This window comes from Corvus moneduloides, chromosome 14, assembly GCF_009650955.1.
Source record: "Corvus moneduloides isolate bCorMon1 chromosome 14, bCorMon1.pri, whole genome shotgun sequence".
In the NCBI taxonomy this organism is placed as follows: Eukaryota; Metazoa; Chordata; class Aves; order Passeriformes; family Corvidae; genus Corvus; species Corvus moneduloides.
Window position 1 is genome coordinate 19,357,736 of NC_045489.1, and position 25,012 is coordinate 19,382,747.

Sequence of the window (25,012 nt, forward strand, 5' to 3'; positions counted from 1 at the left end):
GGACCAGAGTGCCATCTCTCAAACCCTCAGTGCCCTTTATCTGCAAGGAAGGGAGGAACTCCTACCCCACTGAAACTACAAGAGACACTATGCTTGTCTCTGGAAAACACACTTGGCTCTAAATATCTCTTGAGAGGCTCTAAACAAAAAGCTGCAGCTTCCCGTCTTGCCTCTCTCCCTGTTTGCTCCATGTACACCAAAGGCCTTCGTTTCCACCTTACTGCACATGTACTGGAGCTATTTTTGGCCAAGAGTGACGTGGCTTTGTTTGCATAACTGGGTTCCCACCTCATGATCTGCCGCTCTAATAGTTTGCAAAATAATAGCTGGAAAATGTCTGATTCCAGAGAAGTGCCTGCAAAGTTCAGTTTGCCTTTATCTTAAGTCCGAAATAAAAAAATAAGAGGAAACAAGCCTTCCTGTAGCATCACTCATGAAATGCTTCAGCAAGATGTAAAACAAATTATTTAGTGATGACCAGCTGGTATGTGGGGATTTAATTCTGCTTCTGGGTTGGATGAGGGTATCAAACCAGAAAAGACAAGCCCAAAGTCACACAGGAAGAAAACCATTTTGCACAGTGGAGCTTTAACAACTCACGTCAACCCAAAATACCATCCGCAGGAAATGCAAACTTATCACTGATGGCTAAAAACAAAAGCACAGCTCAAAATAGCAGCATTTCAGATGAGGCAAATACGTCGGTTGGACTATTCTCAACTGTCAGAACTGAGCTGCAATCACAGATCTCTCTTGAGGAATATTTGGTATTTGTCCAGTATTAAAAATAAAATGTGAGAGATCTTAGAAAAGAAAGAGATGGCTCAAATAAAGAATGTACGGAAGTAAGTCCTGCATAGAGAAGGATCCAACCACTGGTACTTCTTGTCCAAGCTCCAGCTCCTGGCAAAAGAGGGACAAAACCCATTTCTACAAGAACTTTGTCACTGCAAAGCACTGTAAAGGTGGGATGAACACTGTCCTCATCTGCACAGCCAACCGAGCCAGGGGAATTGGCCATTTTTGTTTGAGCACATGTGGTTTGGAAAGTACCAGGTTCTTCCTTCACTCCCAGGATGGTGCTGCCCGAGCAAGAACTCCACATTCGGGCAGGATTATTGCTCAGTTCCACTTGGGACATCTCCCTTCACTGCCTGCCCCCCTCATCCATCACCCTCAGCCACCCCTGCATCCAACATTAACAGGGCCTGAGGCATTTCACCTCCCACTTCCCACACTCACTGGCTCCAGGGAAGTCACAGAGTAATGAATGTGTGGAGTCACAAGTTCATGATTAATGATGGGAAGTCTCACAGGACCACGAGCAGCTCAATCCCCTGCAAAGCCCAGCCACAGTGAAGAGCAGGGACGGAGGCTGTGGTGGGGAACAGCTCTCCCTCCTCATTTCTAGCAAGGAATTTCTCACCTGAACAAACCACTGAGCTGCCAGGGATGGGAGGAGAGCCTAGAAACATCTTTCTTACCCTGCACTGGAAAGACAGTGCTGTCCAATTGCACTGTATTCCAGCAGGGAATTACAGAGCAGGCACCAGGCAGCGCAGCCACGGGGCAAACACCTCACAGCACACTGTGCAGCAGGTCTGATGGCAACAAAACACCCTGCCTGTTCACAGACCTCTGGATCAGTGTTTCAACCATTCCTTGGGGTCGCTGTGGGGCTGGAAGCCTCCCAGTGCCTGTCCCAGGCAGGCAGTGGGAATCTCCAGAGGTGCTGGAGCCAGCAGTGGCACACACAGCTCAGCACCTGCGAGTCCCCACTGCCAAGGCAAAGGCAACCCCCAGCACAGCTGCTGTCAGCACTGCCTGGGCTACTGCAGAACACACAGCATGGCCAGGGCACCCCAGTGCACCACTGCCACAGAGAAGTCTCCAAACACTTCCATTTCCCTTTGTCTCTCTGTTTTCCTGCTTCCTGGAGGATCTCTCCTGACTGCAGCCTATTGACTGCTTGCAGTGTGCTGCTCACTACTCAGCTCAGTCCTTCCCAGCACTACGCCGACGCTGATTTGACACATCCCCTGCCACATCTGAGCACCTCAGACACACCAAGTACCCCCACGGCACAGCAAGTCCCCTTTAAAAGACAGACAAATCACTTCCTGACACTGCAGTGGGACGTTTGTTTCTCCAAGCAAGGCTAAACCCACCTCAAAATTTGGAAATGTGTCAAGAGACAGAGCTGAGGAGCAGCTGTCACACAAAGAGCAGCGGTGGAGTTATTCCTGCTTTTAGCTGAAGTCCTTGCATGAGGAGGAGGGTGAAGGGAGTCACTCCAGTGACTCATCCCTCCTGGAGGAACCTGCTTCCTGGGCATCCCACTCCAGCTGCAGTTCGCAGCAGCCCCTTGCTGGCCTGTTCTGCTTCCCTGTCCCTCCCCAGGTCAGACACAGCATCCCTGGGGACAGCCCTGCACAGGACACCAGCAAGGTGTGGCAGAGACAGCACTGGGTCAGCTTGGAGATGTGCAGGAAAAACAGCTTCACCTGCGAAGCAACCCATGGCCAAGCAGCTCCCCACACTCAGCATGGTTAAACCCACTGCTGAGGGCACGAGTGGTCCAAGACCAGTGGCCAAAGGCCCTCTAAAGGTGGTCCCATGCTGTGTCCCCAACAAGGGGATGGTGTCTCTGCTGCAGCTTCACAGTGGTGCAGTCCCTGCAGCCTTCCCACTCCCCAGAGGATGCTGCCTGCATGTGCTGGTGCACACAGTCTGTCTTGGTCCTGTGGTGGCAAACAGGATTTCACACTGGGAAGAGCAGCACTGCAGCCAGTGGTTATTCCACCTCTTTTCCAGTGGCACAGCGGTGCCAATCCCTGATCCTGTCACAGCAGAGCTACCATGAAATGTCTATTCTTGTTCAGATAAGACTGATCTCTCAAGGTTTTTGGACAACAGGATAATATATTTCCCTAGCTATTAGAGACTGAAAGAGATTTATTAGGGGAATTATTCTCTATATTCTGTGCGGTCCGTTAAGAGATGAAGCTTTCCCTGCTCCATCGAGGAGCTCATTGCAGGCCATGTGACTGCACTAATATAATACCCAAGTCTCCTTTGCAGCCTCTTATCCTGTTCCTTTTGTACTCCTCCAAGTACCAGCACAGTGTTGGGTCAATACCCCAAGTTCAATTCACGTGTCAAAACCTCCATAACTCTGCAGGACAAAACCAGGGGCAAAATTAGACCCTTTATTCCTACCTTTGGTACTAGGGACAGCTTGTTACCAAATCCTGCTTCAGCTTCTTGAATGCCAAGTGCAGAGCAAAACCCAGCCAGAGCAGCTGCACCTTCCCTGTGAGCCCAAATTTTCAGGTGCCAGCACCTCAGCAGCATTTGGGGTTTATGAACACCCCCTCCAAACTGCATGAAGATCATCACATTTGAACAGCAAAGGGGATGGTCCCAGATGTTCCTTCCAGGCCATCAACAGAACCAAATCAGTGCTCTGGACACAGTGTGGGATCACACAGCTCCTCACAGGAGCAGGACAGGGCTCCTCCCTCTCCAGGATCCCAAGGGAATTGCTCTTGGCCACGTCAGGCTGGTGATGCACTGAAGCACTCAGAGCTCACCTCAGAGTCCAGGGATGCACGCACATGGCAACCACTGCCCTTCATCCCCTGATGACTTTCTGGGTGTTTCCACCCACCCAGTGGCTTCAGCAGCACTTCTGTGATGCATCCCAAACCTGATGCATCTCACAATCCAATCTCAGCAGCTACAGAAGACATTCTGGAGCTCTGACCTGTGTTTTTACCTGTCCCTCCCAAATTTAGCTCCTCTTCAGCTAAACACTGGTGACACCGCAGTGGCCTTGAATCACGAACGCAGCCAGGGCTTAGGAAGCACTACAAAAGCATTTGTTCCAATATTTACTCAGGGATTCTTCATGCTACACCTACCACGGACTTCAGTTTATTGGGAACACAGTGCACTGGGGAAGGGCAAACCACAGAGTCTATTCTGCTGCCAAGCAAAATGTCATTAAGGTTTTAGCAATGCAACACAAATTGAGTTTACATTAAAGCTTCTTTTGTATAAACCATATCCCAGAGTGAAACACAGTGACAGAGCTGAGTAATGAGTTGAAGCAGAGCAATCAAGGTGGAACTACTGAGCAATAGGAGAAAGGAGCCATTCCAAAGTGCTATTTAAAGTTAGGCTGAGAGCTCCATTTGAAGTACAGAAGTGATTATGTACAGTCACCATTGCACACACATTTAATACCATGTAGGATGCAGCACCTACCACCTGCAGCTGCACAGAGACACCCCAAGGTTCAATGGCACTATAAAAACCATCATGAGCTGGAAGCTGAGATTCTTCTTAATATAGACTTAGACATAACTGCTGAAGAGCTGAGAAGTCTGGAACTTCAAATCTCTCTTGTGCTACCCAGCACAACTCAAAGGTGACCATTTGTCATTTCAAACCTCTCCTTTTAAGGATTCAGAGTCACTGAAGCCCTGTTTGTCCCCAGCAGGGCTGGAAAACACCTGTGTTATGGCACTGCTGGAGCATCACCAGTCATCACGGGTTATGTCCCCCCAGCCCTGCTCTGTACAAAACCACAGCACTTCTGGATGTTTTCCTAAATAACCAGAGCGTGGCAAGTTTGGAAGTAGCACTCATTTCTAGTTCCAGGCTTCCTAACTGTGCTTTGCACTGCTCCTCATCCCAGTCCCCGGGGAGTGAGCCCAGAGCAGGGCCCGTTCATGCGAGAGGGATGCAAATGGGCTCAGGGCTGACCTGGAGTTCACACCCTCAGCTCTGCGTGCTCTGCCCAGCTCCCAGACCACAGCAGATCAGACCCAGCACTGCTCAGGTGCTCAAAAGTCTGCGGTGCTGCAAAGCCCAGGGGTGCAGGGACCCTGGCTGGGCACTCCTCACACAGACAGATGGGGCTGGATCACAGCACTGCAATGTCTGAGGCTCAGTCCCCGCTTCCCCCTTGAACGAGCAAGCCAGTTTTGATTTATTTTAACAACAGCGCACAGACAGAGTTTTTCACAACTTGCAAAAAGCATTTATAAATGGCTAAATATATTTTAAAAAAAACTCCATAAAGACTTCAGAGCACTGCTAAGTAGAACAACATAGTAGGTTTGTCAAGATATAAAGCAGCCCTCCCCAAAATATACGGCTCAGACATACCCTGCCAGCAGAAGTACTCAATGTTTAAGATGAGGGAAGAGAGACTCAACGAGGATTTGTTTTCCTGGCAGCCCTCCATACGTGCACATAAACCTCTTGTAGCAGCACACTGATATTTAAACTAATTAGCAGCAGGAAAGCCACGGACTGTGCTTTTCTCCCAGCCTATTCCCAGGGACACGAGGGCTCCAAAACGACTGCCATCACATCCCACTCACGTCCCAAGATGCTGCAGCCCAGGAGCCCCAGCACAGCCCCAGTGCACAGGAACACGGGGCAAGACACTTGGCAAAGGGAAAGAAAAATCCCCCCTCTGCCCAAACTGCCCACTCAGCACTCTGTGAGAGGATAAAAATAGCAGGCAGGAGAGCTGGCCCTGAATATCAAGCAGCATTCCCTGCTCGTTGCAGCACAGTGAGAGCAAGAGAGAACCCAAATCAAGTCCCCTTCACTCTGTTCTCCTGGAGGCTGCACGTTGCCTGAATTTCCTATTCCTCATAAACACAGCCAGTGGGGATTTAGCTCTGGGGAGCTGCAGACTGGCACATCCACCATCATCACTCTGGCAACCCCCCAACAGCCTCTGGAAAGAGCTCCTGACTTCCAGAGGAGTAAGGACAGGCTGGGGGGGTGGGTTTTGTGAATATTCAACACCTCTGCACAGCAGGCCTGCCTATTATTAGTATAGGGATGTCAAAGAAGCTCCTCTCATGCAAAGTTTCCAGTCTAGCTAATTAACAGTGGCTTCCTCCAGCATATAAATTTTGGCTTTAGTCTCCTGTACAAGAGCACGCAGGACAGGAGGGAGGGAAGGAGCAGAGAACAGGAACGGCTGCAGTCAGCTTTAGAGGCTGGAAATGAAATCTCTCATCACAGGTAAGACAGAGAGAACTAACACACATCCACACGCTGAGAGGAGGCTTCCCATTTTAGGAAGGGCTGAGTCTTGTCCTGGAGCACATCCCCAGAATATCTGTGGAAAAAGCTGTGATGATTTTGACTGGGCAGCCAACAGGAGCAAAGAGTCCCTTCACAAGGGGCAGCAGAAGCCAGTGATTTGGGTCAGGACGGGACTGTCACCCTCTGCTTCTGACATCCAGACCATAAAACATCTCCCAGCACCGCTCTGGGCTGCAGAAAGGAACTCATTGCTCCCCTTGCCCCAAGGATCAGCCACGCCCCAGCTGGCAGGAGCTGCCTGAGGGTAAATCAGAGGCACGATAGATGCTGAGGGTCCTGTCAGCCTTTCAGGGTACTCTTTGGGATCTCTGTCTGCAGTCAGGGCACCTTGAGGTCTCCTGCAAGTTGGTCTTGATTGAGCCAAACTGCCCCCATAAAAGCAAAGGCTCTGAATGACCTCAGTGCTAAACCAAAATGCTCCACACATAAACTGCTTCAACACAAGAGTTTTCTCCAGGCTGAAGAGTGTACTCTGGAAAAAAAAAATAAAATACTGAAAGCTTTTAGAAGTCTGACCCTATTTACTTTTTACCTGCTTCTTAAATTGGGAGAGAAATAAAAAAAAAATATATTGTGTGGCTCCACACATACCACCCTCCAGTGCTTCAGTTTTCTTACTCCCACCTACAAAGGGGGAACAATAACTTTATTTACTCCACAAAAAACTTCTCCAGCTCATGCCCACACTTGCAGACACTTGCTAGGACAGCTGGGGAAGGACTGAACGGAGAAGGGAGGCACAAGCAGAGGGAAAAGCCCCAGGCTGTGCCTGCACACCTGCACTCACAGGTGGAGAGGAGATGGAGCACAGCATCAGACACTGCCCGTCTCTCCTTTCCTGCCACCACCACGGCTGCATTCACCATCCCTGCTCTCTGGACAGGTGGATGAAGACGCAGGCAGCTGCCACAGGATGGACACTGGCACCAGATGTGACAAACAACAGCAACAAACTGTGGTCTTGACCAAGGGGGTTCCTCCCTGGGCTTGGGATCGGCCCCTCAGCCCTGACATCGGGGTTGGCAGGTAGCTAAGAGCTGCCGTTTCTAACTCACTCATACAACGACCCTAAACCAAAAAACCCAACACCACAAAACCACCACCACCCCCTCCTCCCTAAACAAGAAGGGGAAAGGAATGTTTTTGCCAAAACCTGCACATTGTACAGAGCAAAGAACAAACAGCCTCTGAGGGCTCCCAGGGCTCTGCAGTTCTGAAGGACTTGCAGTGACACCAGTGCTCCTCTTGCACAACCACCCTCATCCCTCCAAGGGACTGGTGCCCCCAAGACAAGCCTGATGCTTGGTCAGTCTCCTCCTGCTCTCTCTCCATCTCAAAATTCCCATTCAAGATGGCAATCAGGCACAGCTCCTGCAGAAGCCTGGCCTCTGCTTTGGAAGGATAAATCCCTGCTTTCTGCACTGCTCTGCCACCTCGCTGGTGTCAGCTGTCAATGAAAGCACCTGCCAAGAGACACCCAGGCCCACAAATCTCACCCCACATTGATAAATCTTGCCAGAGCAGAAGCTTCTTTCTGGCCAAGAGGTGATTTGCAGCCCTGTAGGATGTTCACTGAGCTTGGGGCAGAGGCGACAGATGAGTTTTCCAGTACTGCTGTTGTGAGCCACATTTACATATCCTGCTCCTGCAGCCCTTGCACAGCACCTCTGATTTATAAACCCCAGCACAGGTTTCAGAGCTGCCAGTTTGCCATAATTTAGCAACAAGCTGCCTCATGAACAGGCCTCCCCAAAAACAATTCTCTGCCTCAGTGGTGCACAAGTCTTTGGCATGGCCGTGTCTGAGCCAAACAGCACCCGCAGATCTCTGTGCTCATGGGCAGCTCACTTCCCTTCCCAGCTCCACATCCTTCCCAGATATCACCACAGGAGGAGCAGTTCCTTAGCTGACCTTTCCCAGACTTCAGCAGGGTATTTGGCTTGCTGAGGTTTCAGTTCTCCACAGCCTCTCTGAGGGTCTCTGCAATCTGAAACAGGCCTGGCTTTATCAGGATGCTCAGGGCTCACATAATTCAGGAGCAATTTTATGTCAAACAGCACCTTGGCTTCCAGGAGGGCCTCTCCAGGACAGCTATGAAAGCTGCAAAGGTTCCTCTCAAGGGATGAATAAAGTGATTAATTAAGGTGTAATAAAGTGATTACTTAAGATGGATCAAATATACCCATGCACTGGTCAGTACCAGATCCTGGACGTGGACACAGCTAATGGATAACACACCTGAGCCATTCCAAGGCAGGGCTTGCACACTGCACAACAGGGTATTTCACTGCTCTATTGCTCTGCAGCCACCTGCCTTTATCCTGGCCCCAAGGACAAACAGCTTTATTGGATCTGGATCGTTTTATCTTCCAGGAAAACTTTGTTCAAAGCTTTAGATGTTCAGCTTGTCTAAAACCAGAGCAGCCTTCCTGAGTTGAAAGAAGCAGTTCATGTCTGGGCAGCAAGGCAGGACCCAAAGGGAAGGAAGAGAAAAAGAAGGGCTCAGCTCCTTGTCTATCTCTCCTCTGCCTTTGTACTTCAGCCCACAAAAACTCAGCAAAGAAAACAGAAGTGATGCAAGATGGAATTCCAGAAAGTCACAAGCGACCAGAAATCCAGCAGTCCATCCCTGCACGCGTTCCCAGCACCCAACACGAGGAGGACAGAGCAGTCAGTCTCACCCACGGCCAACTTACTGCTCCTGGGATGGAAAAACATACACAGAGGCCAGGCCCCCCCGGAAACCACATTTCAGGAAGGCAGTTCAGCAGATATCAAAGGGGAAAGGAATACAATAAAGGTCTGGTAAGGAAGGACAGCAGTGGGCTGGGAAAGAGCCACAGTAACACAACCACAGAAGGTCAGTTCCCCTCTCCATTCCAGCAGGGAAATTCCTGGCTCCCAGAGCATCCTTTGTTCGTGTGCCCTACAGGAAGAACGAGGGCTAAACCTGTTCACTAGAAAACCCTGCCTGCATCACACTGCAGGCTGGAAAATCTGTTGGGTTTTGGACAATCTGGATATGTTGGGTACCAGTGAAACCAGACTCGTGAGCACTACAAATCCAAAACACGACTACGAAATAACCAAGGCCTCCAGATTTCAAACACAGGGCACGGCAAAAAAACCAACCCTCCACCCAAGCAAGGAAACATATCAGACAAATTCTACAATTTTTGCCATCTTTTCTGAATTTTGCCCGGAAAAAAACATGAACATCCCCAAGCCCACAACAGCTTTTACTTCCCCCACTAGAAGCATCATTCACAAAAAAAGAACCGAGTGGATTGTGCCTATATTTGCAAAACAGTTTGGGAAAGAAGCAGTGACGTGAATTTGTCACCGAGATGGTGCTGGGAGCAGCACCAAACCCAAAGGACACATGGCTAAAAAGGGAAGGAGAAAAAAATAAACCCATCACAACCACGGAGCAGATCTGAAGGCGATGTGAAACGTCACAGTTCCCTCCACCTGCACGGAACACTCAGCCACAGGCACAGGAGGCCCAGTGACAGCCCAGAAAGCCTCTGCAATACACTGAAGGGACACTGATTTGGGGGAAAGGACAACACATCTGCGCTTTCATTGCTACAAAATAATAACAAACCAAACAAAACCCCATCTGTGGCTGAAGGACCAGGGATTGAGGAAGCTGTTAGTCAAGCACATTGTTATAAACACAAAGGCCAAAGCAGGCAAATGCCAGCCCTGAAGCAGGCAGAGGCACGTTCCACACAGCTCCTTACCCTGCTGATCTGCAGCTTCTCAGCTCCAGGCCTGAAGAGGTTCCATCGACGGCCACCGTTCCTGCAGTTCCCGCGCACCTTCAGGGTCTTTGAAGCCTGTTCGTTCTCAGCTGCCAGGAGAAAATCCACGGGAACAAAAAAAAAAAAAAAAGGAATGACAAAAGATAAATGCTGTGCTTTAGCTCAGGCTGGGGGCGGAGGCTGTTCTTTTAAATGAAAGAAACAAAATTGTTTGCAAGAGACTCATTCAACCTCTCCTTTAGAAAAGGAGAGCAGAGAGTATATTTAGGTGCTTTATTCAGTGCTCTTGGGATACAAGAGAAATAGTGCAGCTTGGATACTACAAAAAAGCAGAGCCGGGAGCCACATCCCGAGGTGGGGCCAGCCCAGCTGGCTGTGGAGCCAGGAGGCTCTGCCAGGAGCAGGAGACCCTCATCAACCTGCACCGGTGTGCACAGGGCAGCAGCTCCCTGGGTCACAGCTGCTCCAGCAGCAGCACCTGCAGCAATCCCAGCTGCACAGTCACCGTGGTCCACAGGATGCCAGACCTTGGAAAAGAAACAGCTCCTCGAATTTACACACAAAACAAGAATGGGTAAGTCCATAAAAGCTGTTTTTTTAAGGAAACGGGGCTAGTTCTCACCCCCAGCGTTTCAGGCCAAGCCCTCACAGATGCAGTTCTGCTCTAGCTTTAATTGATACTGCTCACACCAGACCCCAGCCTGGCCTTGCAGATGGCACTACCCAGGCACAAAGCAGCCTGTGAGAAAGAAGCAAATGAGCTCTACTTTTCCGATCAACCCAAATTTTCAGCTCCACATCCCATCCCTCTCTTTTTGGGGTGAAGCTGCTATTTCTGTGTGAGACCAGAGTTTTCCCTCCCACATTTGGCGAGCTTAGATTTGAATCCCTTCTTCCATCAGGCTCTTCACATCCCCTGGCCTGGAGGGAAGGAAGCAGAGCTGAGCACCACTGGTGCCCCCACAGCAGCTGCCAGCACAGGTCCATGTGATCCAGGCAGCACACATACACAGTACCTGCATCCCCACAGGTGTCTCCAGCACCTGGAGACTCCTCATCCCAGTCCTGGAGCACGGATCTACAGGAAACAGCCACATTCTGGAATTCTTCCCTCAAAGATGCACACCGCTAAATTTCTATCTCCTGATGTACTTCTAACCAGGCAGAGGTTTCAGACTGTGTCAGTCCTGAGGGGTTTGAGACCAGCATAAACGGTTCCAGGCTTTGGGAGAGTGGAGACCCCCAAGCCAAACAGGTGGGGGCTCTGCCCTGGCCAGGCCAGAGCGCAGCAGGGCTGGGATCCCGCTGCAGGCTGCCTGGGCAGCCATCCTGATTCTCTTCCAGCGTTGCTGGGAGAGAGATTGCACTGAGACCTATTTCCTCAATGCTGATGCAGGCAGCCTGCTGCTATTTTTAGTAGCCCACATTTCACTTTGGAGACTCTTGGAGAACCAGGCTGCAGCATGGTGCCGATTATAGCAGGAGGCTGCTCGCGATGGAGCAGCGCTCGGGAGCGGGATGCAAACAGGGAATGCTCACTCTGAGGGGGGGGTGTGACTTCCCTGTGCTGGGAACATGTGCACCCCAGCAGCAGAGCCATCAATTAACAGCACAGGCAGCCAATTTGCCTTGTCCTCCCTTAGTTCTTCTTAACCCTGATGTGCTGCCACCATCCATCAGCCGCCCGGATCCCCGGAGCGCTCCCGAGCAATGCCAGCACAATCTGGCAGCACTCCTGTGCTTGCCCATTGCTAAATCACAGGATTCTTCATGCCAGCAGTGGCCCTTCAGGAAATAATTCCCTTTCTCTCATTATCAATCCTTTTAATTAGGAAGTTCAAAAAAATGATGTCATCTATTCAGCTGTCAACCAATTTACCTGCCAGCACAAGACCCTGCCAGCAAATACATTCCACAGCGCTCTCTCTGGCATCTCTGTGAGCAGAACAGATGCAGAGAGGTCACCCCGGACTTTGGCTCATGAGATTCCCTCCCTCATCATGAAAAGTACCCAAGCACAAGAGGAAAAATTCCCTTATTTCTTGTGTTTCCAAACAAACATCAGCCTTGAGTTGTGATCTCAGTATCCATCACCTCTCACCACAGAGGATCCCTAGGGGACAGAAATCCAAGAGAAAACTACCAAATATAAACTCACGCAGCAGCTGCTGAACAGCTTTTACACCTCACGTGCCTACCCCTGTTCATCCCCTCATAACCAGATTATGGGGACTGTGTTCAGAGACACTAAAGAGAGGGAACAGCCTTATTCCATAAACACACTGAGCACAAGACGATCCTATTAGCCAGCAAGGAGCTCCTCAGCACGCGGCTATCGGAGCTCCCTCACCTGGATGTAACCAGCACGGACGTGAGCCCCATTCCTGACTCTTCCGCTCCTGCCCTTGGCTGGCTCTGCAGGATGGGAGACACCCAAAAACAAAGCTGGGAGAGAAGAGCCACTCACCTCGTCTCCGGAGCAGGTGCTGCATGCGCCCTCCCACCTGGTCCAGCCCCATCGGGGTGCTCTGCGAGAGGGGCTCGGAGCGGCAGCGCTCCACCAGCACCTTGAAGGGCGCTGCTTGCGGGGACGGCTGCGAAGGATGAGATGTCGGCTGCCAAGAGAAGGGGCACAGAAGGATTTTACCAACAGCAGTCAAGTCTCAGGCAAAGCAACCACAGGGCACAGAGTAATACACAGAATTTCCCAGACAGGGCAGCACAGCTCGCTGCAAGCTGCACCTGGTGCATTTCTGACTGCAGGACCTGCTGGCCCTGGTGTGCAGCCCCCATTGCACGGGGCTCAGACCTTGCACAGCTTTGAGTCCAACACTTCCAGGGGCACTGAGTGTCCCAGGAACTCCTGGGAGTAACCTTGATGGAGACCCAGTTCCTGCTCTGCATTTTGGGGTGAAGCTGCTCTCCCATTCCCAAGTCCCAGCAGGAGCACACACAGGGAAGGAATTAGCAGGTGCTGAGGACCCCGTACCAGCAAGGGCTGGCTGCTTCCAAGGCACAGCAAAGAGCAGCCAAACTGGTTGGCAGCTCACTGATGACAACAGCTAACCAGACATGTCCTTGCATCTACAGCCTACAAAATATTTACCTTAATAAAACAGTTGCAGTGGGTTGAAGCACCCAGAAAATGGTCAAATACCTCAGTTATACCTTAATGCTTGGTAACAGCAATCCAAAGAATTGGCATTTACAGCTAAGTGGAGAAAAACGTTGGCGTTTTCCTCACTCCAACTTTTATTATTCTATTCCAAGAGGAAAAGTTCCTGAAAATGACACTGTACCATGACATTTTGCAGAATGGAATGTTCTTTTTAAAAACATCACAATTCAAACTCCTACTTTTCATTTTATTCTCTGTGACATGTGACACCGTGGAAGTCTTGTGTATAATCTTAGAGTCAAGAAATCAGAAGAAAAATCATTTGACAAAGGTCAGGGGAAGCAAACAAACTTAGAAACCTCTGGGAGGTTTCTAGGCTCAATCACAGACACATCTGTCACACTTCCAGGAGCCTGCTAATAACTGGGTGCCTGGGATGGTTTGGTGTTTCCATCCTCAAGACTCCAGCAGCTCATTTTCACTGATGTGCTGTTATTTTCATTTACAGATGAAGAACAAAGCAGACAGGCCGTAATTACCCCAAAAGAAAGCTGTGGATGAATTAAGGCTCCATCTCGCAGCACCAGGATCATATCCAGTGAGCCAGTGCACTTCCCTTGGCTGGAAAACAGCTGGGAGGAGGTAAAAGCCAAAGGAAAGTTTCCTTCCAGGGAAGTTTTGGACACACAATCCCTTTACCACAAGGCCAGCGATGCCCAAAGGTGCCCCTTCTCACCCCTACTCTGATGCCCTGGTGTAACTTTTGAGGCTGGGAATGAGACAAAGGAAAGGCACACCATGTGTTTAAAGAAAACGTGGAAATCTGAATTATCCGTGTGCTCCATGGCTGGTTATATATACACGCAAAGCCTATCAGCTTTGCAAACTCAACCTGCCTTTCCCTGACAGTGTTAAAAATACATTTCCCAAAAAACCCTACCCCACTACAGACAGCACTAAATATAGGCTTTAATTCAAGATTTTCCTAGCACCTCCTGGTTATTATGAATACAAGAATCTGAGCAGCTTGCAGATAGGCTTTAGAGGTTTTGTCTCCTCTAAAAATAAAATGATTGTCAGACACAACCATATTAAAAGCCATAAATACCCAAAATCTTCATTCTGCAAGTAAATTGCACCTTGCTGCAGACAGGAATACAGCACACTTTTGGCAACAGCAGGATTTAGAAAGTAAAGTACTGTTCCTTGATTTGGAAGGACTATAAAGTCTTTTGTTACAGCAGGCTGAGACACAACGCAGGAGCTGAATAACCAGGAGATGAAGAAAGCTCTGAAGATCAACTCTCCCAGATACCATTTCCTGGTCAATGGCATTCAGCAGTGGGAGGGAAGGGATAAATCCACTCAGCAATCCCACCTCTGCAGCTGCTCCCACAATAGAACAATCTCAAGCTAAAGGTCGCTGTGAACTTGCTGGGCATCACCTGCGACTTCTCAGCAAGCACAGAAACGGGAAGTTGATGGATGTTCCTCTTGTGGAAAGGCACTTGGAGCTGCACTACAGCCAAAGCCCAAAGCTGTGGGAGGATCTGAGCGATGCCCCAGCTATCAGGCAGCAGATCTGCAAAGCCATCCCCTGGCATGTGCACACTCAGGCAAATCAGTAATCCTGCGCTTCCGGTCGGACCCACCGCGCAGGGAGAGGCTCCTTTTCCCACACACAGCAGCCACAGCACAGAATCCCAAAAACCTACTCATGCCCTGACAGCACCCATCCTGCCCCATATCCATGTGGGCCACTCGGAGCAGCACCACCCTGCACCAGGGACAGTTTGGATCCCGAGCCCAGCCCTCAGAGGAACAACCTCAGCTGCTCAGGAGAAACATCTGCAGTTTGAGCACACAGCCCCTTACAGAGCCCTGAAACCAAACAGAGCATCCCATCGGCCTGGCACCTCACCCTATGGGACACACAGCTTTTGCCAAGGCTGACAAACCCAGAGAAATCTCATTTTCACACTTCTGGCAATCCTAATTCCCCCGGAGAACAGCCTCACAAACCCAGCTGGGGTCTGTGCGCAGCCACATCAGCCAGAAGCAAGTTGCAGCCTGCAAACCCTTTGGAGATAAAATTCTGAACCCCAAGGAAAACGATTAGGCTTTCTGTTCCATAAAAAGAACTTCTTATTTCCCAACAAGCCAGCAGAGGGCACAGAAAGACTGCGGTGAGAGCCCTCTGCTCTGTCACTGCCAGGGTGACAGAGCCCAGAGGCTCCGAGATGCTCCCCGTCGTGGCCCTGGGACAAGCAGGGACCTCATCCCATGGCAGATCTCTCCGCCAGCAATAAACCTGAACCTTGTTTCTGGGTCCTAAAAACTCCAAACTGATACCTGAAATACGCATTCAGGTGCCTGTTTTGCACCCTTTCCTAGTGTCACTCCAAAGGAGGTATCAAATCACCCACAAGCCCTGTCTATGGATACATGAGGCACTTTGGAAGCCCGATGGAAAGCTGGAATTGCAAATTACATGGTATCAAAGCTGCTTTCCATCTAAGCATCATCTCAAGCTACTGGAAGTGGTCAAAGACAACTCCTGGGGCTATGCCTGGCTTCTTGCAGCAGCAGTTTCCCTGTTGGGGTGCTGTGGTGTTTTTAGAGGTGGGATGAGGATAAATCACTTCAGTGGAGACGTGGAAAATGTAAATTCTGTCCAAAACCTGGTAAAACCTCCATGTCATCTTTTCCTCCATTTCTCGTATCGCTCAGAGTAAGGATGGCACTTTGATTCCAGAGCTGCTGCAGCATGAATGGAGTAATGCATTTCCCACTGACAATTGGTTTTAACCTTTACCATTCTTCCAATTCTTCAAAACGTTTTATCTCCACTGTTTCCCAAGTCCCCAGACCACATGAGAATTTGGGATGGGGTCTGAAAGCAACTATCAGGGATGTGCTTGTCTACTTTTCTACAGCAGCTCTTATCAAATGCTGCTGCAATGCTGTTTCCTTTAAAGCACCAGGATCAAACCCTACCCAGCTACTTGCCCATCGTATCTCTCAGCTCCTGCCCAAAGACATTACAATTTCAAAAGACAAGACCAGGAAGCAAAAAACAGGGGCATTAATTGCAAGAGATTACAGCTGAACAGATTTACTGACTGACAGAACTAATGTACAGATGCCCTAAATCCCACTCCAGCATCCCTTGTGCTACACCAGCCTCACTTTGTCACACCATCTCCCCACAGGAGCCCCTGTGGGAACAGGCACTTTAATGCTTTTTGTGGGACAATATTTAAGTTGTTTGGGAAATGCTTTCTGCCCTACACTGCTCATACACCGTAAAACTGCTGGAGAACTTGCTCACAGCAGCTGGCCTGGCCAAGCCAGCCCGTCCTGGCAGCACCTTCTCCCTGCCTGTGGTTGGGCACTTCCCTTGAAATACAAATCCTACAGTGAACCAGAGCAGCCTGGACCGGAGGCAGCAGGGCCAACAACTGTCCTGAGGAACAGGTGCCAGCAAAGAGATGGATTGAGCCCTAAAACAATAAGAGGCTGGAGTTTGCTGCTACTGTCACGCTCAGGCTGCAGTTACTCCTCTTCCATGTTTATTTTTGGGAAAGTGTTTCCGACTGCCGCTCCCTGATGGGAGATAGGCAAGCAAATCCCTGGGGTATCTCAGGTCATTTGTTACTGGAGCTGCTGGCAGACCATCCAGGGCTCTTCCTGTCCAGGAGATCCCTCCTTTAGCCTCCCTGTGCTCTGGCCTTGATGCCACCACCAGATCGCTGTGCATTTCCAAACCTGCAGCAGGAGTTCCTGGGGTGCTGGAGGCGTCCACAACCCAGCTGGGGCTGTCTGCCATCCCTCCCACCCTGCTGCTGCTCCTGCCCAGGAGGCAGCCAGCCCTCCCTGCGAGAGGAAGCCGCGGCAGCCCGGAGGTCGTGTGCTATCGCCACGCTCCACAGGAACTCGGGGGAGGTTTCCTGCCCAGTTATCTCAAGCACCATATTTAAGTTTCTCTGTAATGTTTGTAAGCTGCAACAGCTGAGCTGGGGCTTAGGGCATCTCCTGTTCACACAGCTGAGCTGGGAAAGCGCTGGGATTGTGCCCTGAGAGCACTGGGATCAGACAGGAGCCCCTGCGCTCCTGGCGGGGATGTGGCTGCTCTGGGAGGAGAGTGCTGGTATTTCCCTCTGCTCCACTCCATCCTTTTGTGCCTCTCTCATCTTGCTCCCGCCCAGAATACTTTCAGCTTGGTCCCTGTGAAGGGATATCAAACCACAGCCTTCTCAAGTTCCTCCTAAAAATGTTTCTTCCAGCAACCCCAAGAAGTGACCAACCACTACTCAGTGCTCTGGAGTGCCTGGGATTACACAGAGCGCTTCAGTAATTCTTTGTACTACACAAAGCAGAGCAGAAAAACAAAACCAGGAATAACTAACAATGCTACTGCCTGTTTTAGCTGCAAGTCAGAAGTTCAGATTTTTTCCCCCCCAGCATTTCTAATCTGCTGCCAATTTTCAAACACTTCCCCTCTTGGCTCAGGAGCTACTGTGACCCCTTTTCCAACAGGGAACAGCGTCACCACCTCTGGAATATCTCTTGTCTCTCCAAACCCAAAAGGAAAAGAGAAAGTTTCTTCAGAAATCAACCTGATTTTTCTACCTGGCACCTTGATAAAAGAAAAAGTCCTCATTCCAGCCTCAGCTAACCAGCAGGTACCCGAAAGAACCCTAAAGCTGGGCTTCACACTGGCTCCACAGGACTTCTGAGGTTTCCCAGCAATAAGCCGGACAAGACAGATTTGTAACACCCAGAACTTAGTCCAAAATGCAATGTCCACTGAAATGTTTTGAGGATTTTAAGGGCTTTGAAAGACTTGCTTGTACCAGACAGGAACGTCCTGCCATGATTGGAGCCACCAGCACTGCCCACCTCTCATTCATCACCCACTCCATCACTCCTACACTACCCAGCAGTATTTTAGGTAAGAAAACACAGAGGCTAAAGTGCAATTGCTGAATTCTGTTTGCCCCCAGAGCACCTAACTCTCAGTTTGGCAAAACCCCTCTTCTTAGGAGCTTCTACTTCAAATGAACTTAAATGCAGTGATGAAAAAAACTGAAGGCAGTGTCTAGAAATACATAAACTGCTACTCCCTCTTCGAGAGACACTGATCCACACAAAGGGTCATAGGAGAAGCAGCTCTGGAAGTTAGTAAATAAGAGCTCAGACTGATGTAAAAGCTGTGTCTACTGCCACCACTCACAGAACAACCTCCTTAACTGGAAATCCCAATGGGGGATGTAAAACAATGCTTCCAAGTGCAAACCAGCTTTGTAAGATGTACAACAGCGTGGTCTTACTGCAAACCTCATGAAGCTGCTCATACCTTTCCATTTTTGAGCCGTCCAGAGGAGACAATCCTCGAGACGTGCACTTGGAAGGGCCTGCACTCCGTGCTGCAGCTGAACTCTTCCACTCTGTCCATGACCTCCACAGAGTTTTGTTCCACAAATGAAGCGGTTCCCCGCTTTTTAATGCGGCCACCAGGCTGCTCCAAACCCTGCCTTCTCACTGTGGAGCACTTTAAAAAAGTCACTACAGAAAAGTCAACGTCGGCAACTGCGGAACAGCTCATGTCCCCAGCATCCAGAATATTCTCAGGAACGTCGTGAGAAGGTGGCAGGTCCCTGCCCATGACCTGACTCTTCTCCAGAGTACTGACAGTGTCTTGGATCTCTTCAGTCAGAGCTGCCTGTGGAAGGTGGATCAGAGCCTCAGCTGCTGCAGAGAAGTCACCATTGGCAGCTGAGGAATGGTCCAAGTCCACAGTATCCAGCTTATTCACAGGATGATCAGGAGAAGGTGGCACATCCCTGCCCCCAGCCTGCGATGTCTCTGGAGTACTGCCTGAGTCCTGAATCCCCAGCTCACCTCCTGACAAGTCTTGCAAAGGCAGCTCAGGATTTCTCAAGTCCTGATTATCCAGTTCTGTCCTTGAAATTTCCTGAGCCACAACTGGAGATGGATCCATGTCTTTAGCAATCACTGGTGCACAAGCCACATCCTCAGTATCAAGTTTAGTCAGTGATGTCTGTGGAAGGTGGGTCTGAGCCTCAATCACTGCAGAAAAGGCACCATCAGCAGCTGGAGAACAGCCCAGATCTGCAGCACCCAAATTATTGACAAGATCAAGAGGAGGTGGCAGGTCCCTGCCCACGACCCTCTCCAGGGTACTGCCAGTGTCCTGAAACTCCAGCTCACCTCCAGACAAGTTTTGCAAAGGCAGCTCAGGATTTCTCAAGTCCTGATTATCCAGTTCTGTCTCTGAAAGCTCCTGAGCAACTGCTGGAGACAGATCCACGTCTTTAGCAACCACCGGGGCACAAGCCACATGCTCAGTATCAAGTTTAGTTGGTGATGCCTGTGGGAGGTGGGTCTGAGCCCCAGTCACTGCAGAAAAGTCCCCACTGGCAGCTGGAGAACAGCCCAAGTCCCCAGTATCCAGACTATTCACAGGAAGATCATGAGAAGGTGGCAGGTCCCTGGCCACGATCTGGGGCTTCTCTGCAGTAGTGCCCAAGTCCTGAATCGGTTCGGCCGCAGTCGTCTGTGGAAGTTCAGCCAGATCCTCAGAGGGGTCTTTGCTATTCAGCTCAGTGAAAGAGCCATCTGCAAGCTCTGCCAGGTGGGACATGGCCGGTTCTGGCCCAAAGGGGGAAAGTGATGTTTCATTAAGTCTGTCATTCCCACCGTCCGGCCCAGAGGAACCAACGCCTTTTGCCCCTTCCGTGGTTTTGCAGTGCTGCATGGGCTCCTTCCCCGCTAAACTCTCCAAGCTCAGGTTCTCCCACGTGCCCGAATCCGGGGACTGCAGACAGGCTCCCACCGTGCAGAAGGCCTTTGCGCTCTCGTTCTCGATAACCAAGCCCTCTTTGGGGGAGGCAACATCCTGCCTGCGGCCTCGGAAACTCCGCTGAGGCCTCTTCTCATCGGGGGAAAACGCCCTCGAGGAGCCTCGCAGCCGCCGAGCTGCCTCGGCCACGCTGGTCAGGAACCTCACAACACCCCCAAAGTGAGTGGCTTTGGCAGCACCGTTTGATTTTTTCCGCTGGCTGAGATTCTCCTCACATCTTGTATCAAAGTCAAAGTAAGAAGCGGAATGATCGGTTGTATTTTCTAGGTTCTGGAAATTGGTTTCAGCCCTTTGATCTGGGAGCTTTGAATTATCTTTGCCAGCTAATGAAATTCCTTTCAGATAGCTCCAGACATCAGAGCTCCTTCCTCTCCTGCTCTCCTGTGGGAGCACAGCACACCTCTTTTGATTGTCCCCTTCTGTAATTGCAGGACTCTTAATGTGTTCAAAATTCAAAGAGTCACTCTTCCTGGCCGGTATTCTGTGGCAGTTACCATCATTATCCTCCCCGTGTAATCTGCCACTGATATCCCTGAGACATTTGCTTTCAGTGGTATCGAGTTCAGGAATGCTGATGTTCAGCTCTATGTCCTCAAAAGAAGAGTCCAAGTCCTCGATGTACCCCGCGTACGAGTGGCGGGAGGGCCTCCGGCCATCGCCCAGCTTCTTGACCCGGTAGAGAGCTCTCTGCCCACTGGAATGAAGGTCCTCCTCAGGGTCACACACGTCCTGCACTCTGGACGCTCTCAAATCCACGTTCTTGGACGTCCTGGAGGATCTTCCCTTTTTTGACGACCGTACCCTGTCCATGAAGGATGGCTTTTTTAACTCTGAGGCCTCAGCCGTAACTCCCAGCAGGATCATGGACTGGGGTCTGTCTTTATTCGTAGAGAGTCCTTTCCTTCGCCTGACGAAATTCCAGATCCGGTTGCCCTTGGTTGTCTTCTTATACCTGTGCGTCTCCTCCTGCTCGCTCGGGATTGCGTCGCCGGAGGCGCAGTGCTCAGCACCACAGGCCTCCAAGGCGTCCGTGCTCCCTTCCTCCATGTTTGCTTGGAAAACCCTGTTGGCAAATCCATTGGGAATGGTCACAGAAGCAGTACGCTGGCGGCCCTCTAGAACTTCCATCGCCCCGGCTCACAGGCTGGTACCAGGAGTCACGGATGCATGGTCCTCAGATTGCCTTCTTCACAAGACTTTAAGGAAAAAGAACAAAGGAATGCAATTAGGAGCAGAAAGCTTTTAGAAGACACATTTCTTAAAGCATCACAAGTCAAATCTTATCCCAGTGGCTGTGGTGGTTTTCCCCATTGATTCCAGGGAGGCTGAAATTTTGCTTCCAAACCATATAAATTTTAAAGCTACTTAAATCTGATTTGAACGACTGAACATTTAGTGACCGCAAATCAACTCCCTGCACTAATAAAGTTACTACAAAGTATGCTCAGAATCCCATGAATCACATCTTCGTTTTCCAAGTCACAGAGACTCTAAATGCATCAGAGTTCATGGCAGAGAGGGAGAGAGGAAATTCCAGTGAGTGTCCTGCACATGCCACTGTCATCTCCACCATCCCCATCTGCCAGGAACCCCACCACTCTCTCAATAATTCGGTCTCTCCAGGCAGGCATTCAAAGAAAAGTCAGGATGAGCCTTCTCTTGGAAGCAATGCAATTCTGAAGTACTATAACATCAGAAAACTCATGGAATACCCAAGCCAGGTTTTTCCTACTGTAGCGATGGCACCAGCACAGGAATCCCTCCTGGAACTGGTCTGCTCAATGAAAGCTGCTTGGCCACCACTCAACGCTACACAAAACACATTCCCCTCAAGTGAGTTCCAGTAAACAGGATTAAAAATACAATTCCCCCATACAGAGCGGCAGTGGAAACCATTCTGAACCACCTGTGGGAATACAGCTGAACTCCTGCTCAGATCCTGAAGCTTCCCTTCCACTGGAATACATCTGCCCTATCTCGGTATCACAGCCTCCTGGGGCTGGATCTGCTGGTCCTGGCTTTGCTGTCCACAAAGCAGAATTACATGCCAGGCGCTCCACAGGGTTGAATTCCCTCCATTTCTAATCCTACTCTTAAGAGGAAGAAGGAAGAAATAGAGAGCCCCCAAGACACGGGTCTGACAATGCAGAAACCCTCCACTTTCCCCTGAGCAACACGAGAGCCACACCAGCACTGAGAACAGTCCCCACATCTACTGAAAACATTTCAGCTTGCTTTTTCTGTTGAAACTAAGGTTATTCATGCAGCAGCTGCTGCCCTGGGCATCTCGTGACCCTCGCACTCAGTCAAATAAGTCTGTTTCTACCTTGCCACCACATCTGTCTTCAACAAGGGATAACCCGTGAGACCCCACAGATGGCAGAGGCACCATGGAAGCAGAGCCCAGCCAACAGAAACAACCAGCATCCCACTTTTTTATGGACAAGTCATCTGGCTTTCCGTGAGCCCTGCCACAGGGCTGTGCCAAGCTTAGGGTAGCAGAAATGAATGTTTGCTGCTGTGGTGGGCTGCCAGATGTCCACCCTCTGTGCTGCCCAACCGAGGCAAAGCAGGAAATCAGATGAAAAAGCTGATGGGCTGCTATGGAAGTACGGTGATCCCATTCCAATCACTGTCTATCTGATTTATTGCCAACTGATTTGGATAACGAGAAATAAAGATAAAACTGACACAATGTCTTACCCCCACGCACCGTGGCTCAACTTCCCGTCTTCTGAGGGATCTACCTCCCACCAAGGGCTGCAGAAGGATTGGGAACTGGGAGAGATATGGTTGGGACACAATAGTTGTCCTTCCTTCTCGTAGGTGTCCCATGCTCCCGTGGGGCTTCCACAGGCCGTGGTTCCTGTCAGGAGAACCTGCTCCTGCGTGGGGCCTCCACTGGTCACAATTCTTGCCAGGAATCACCTCCACAGTTCCTGCCAGAAACATCCCCCTGCTCCTGTGAGGAGCCTCCAGAGGTCCCATTCCATCAGGAGAACCTCCTCCTGTGTGGGGTCTGCACGGGCCACAATTCCTGCTAGGGAGCATCCCCCTGTTCCAGCACCTCCTCCTTGCCATCTTCACCAACCCTAGTGCTCACAGTGCTGTTCCTCACCATTTTTTATCCCCCCATCCCTCTTCTTGGCCATTTTTGCCCTTTATTAACCACGTGAGGTGCTGCCAGAGTTGCTGCTGGCTCCACTCACGGCTGTGATGGAGCTGCTGGTGGCACCGGCTGTACCCAATGGACCCCACAGTGACACAGCCTAAACGTGCCCTGCCAAAGAGAGCCCAGAGTCACACATCCTGATGGAATACAGCCAAATACACCCCACAATTACACATCCTGATGGAATACAGCCAAATACACCCCACAGCTACACGGCCTCACTGGATACAGCCAAATACACCTGCACAGTTACACAGCCTCACTGTGAACTGCCAAGTACAACCCACAGCTGCACAACCTAAATGTACCCTACCAAATACACCCCACAGTTACACATCCTAAATGTGCACTGCCAAATACACCCCACAGTTACACATCCTAAATGTGCACTGCCAAATACACCCCACAGTTACACACTCTGAAGGAATACAGCCAAATACACCCCACAGTTATATATCCTAAATACACACTGCCAAATACACCCCACAATTACACATCGTCATAGTATACAGTCAAATACACCCCACAATCACATATCCTAAATGCACACCGCCAAATACACCCCACAATTACACATCCTGATAGTATAGAGTCAAATACACCCCACAGTTACACATCCTGAAGGAATACAGCCAAATACACCCCCAGTTAGATATCCTAAATACACACTGCCAAATACACCCCCCAGTTACATACCCTGATGGTACAGAGCCCAAATACACCCCACAGCTGCACAGCATCCCTGGATACAGCCAAACATGCCCTACAATTACACATCTTAAATGCCCACTGCCAAATACACCCCACGCAGGCACATAGCTCAGTGGGTACCTGCAGTTACACCCCAGAGTTACCCAGCCCCAGTACAGTGATGATGCTCCCTCCACACGCTCTGCTTTAGCCATCTCTTTATTCAGCCTCTTGTACTCGCCACCATGGAGGTTTTAACAGAGAACCTCCTTCCCCAGGCACTTTTGGGACCTCAGCACCACCTGCCTCCATTTAAACCCTGTAGCAGAAATTCACGCAGGAGCTGTGCTGTCCTGGGTCCCTGCAGAGACCACAGAAGCTTTTGTTCCCAAAAAACCAAGGGCTGAGCAGGACAGTTCCTCCATCTGGTGCCTGAGGAGGAGACCAGCTCCTCATTTCTCAGGCTGTCGCTTTGGGATGCGAGTTATTCCCAGACATTCCTGCTGCAACTTAAAGACTACCACATTGGAATGGGTTGGAAGGAGTGGGGGGAAAAAAAAAGAAGAATGTTCAAGTCGTGCAGCCAACTGGCAGCAAAAGACAGAAATCACGAACAGTCTCTTTTTTTGTTTGTTTTCTCTTTCCATTTCATGTTTTATTGTTTTTGGCTGGGTGGATAAGGAAAGAAGATTCAAAGGGAAGAGGCTTGCCTGTGAAGTCTTTGGAGGGATGCTAGCAAAGAGGAGACAGGCTGTTCCTCATGTGTCAGGCAAAAGAGAGCCCATAACAAGGGACAAATCCTGCACAGCCCTCCCCAGAGAAGCAATAGAATCCAGAATCACAGGGCACATGGGTGGCTTTAAAATTAAATGGGGGAGGTAACTATTTTTTTTTTAAGCAGCTTTAAACCAGATGTAAATTAGAGCTGCCAGCATGAAGCCAGACCCGAGCACTCTAAGCAGAGAGGAGACCCATTCTGTGACCAGTGCTTGATGCCTCCTCTCCATCTTCCCTTCCACCACAGCCTCACCTGAACCTCTTCTCATCTTCAAAACCACCTTGTTGGTGTTTGAATTCCCTCCAGTCACACCTGCAGGACTGCACTCACTGAAACCACAGGCTGACCTTGGCAGGAGCCAATTCCCAGCACTTTCCATGGGCAATCTCCTTCTGCTGAGCTGCCCTACACAAGTTACCCACAAGCAGAGCAAACCCAGGGTGTTAAACCAGGTTAAACCACAACA

General features: G+C 50.2%; 1 protein-coding gene across 5 annotated transcripts in view; it reads right to left on the minus strand.

Moving 5' to 3' along the window:
• The window catches only part of ARHGEF9 (Cdc42 guanine nucleotide exchange factor 9), a 197,742-nt gene that overhangs the window by 154,173 nt on the left and 18,557 nt on the right, over window positions 1–25,012 (minus strand). For all 5 annotated transcript variants that reach the window (XM_032124159.1, XM_032124157.1, XM_032124160.1 and 2 more), the window contains exons 2-4: window positions 18,380–21,102; window positions 12,370–12,517; window positions 9,882–9,991 (exon numbers count right to left, since the gene is read on the minus strand). In XM_032124159.1, coding sequence (XP_031980050.1) covers window positions 9,882–9,991; window positions 12,370–12,517; window positions 18,380–21,034 — 2,913 coding nt within the window. In that variant the 5' untranslated portion in view covers window positions 21,035–21,102. The remainder of the gene's footprint in view (window positions 1–9,881; window positions 9,992–12,369; window positions 12,518–18,379; window positions 21,103–25,012) is intronic.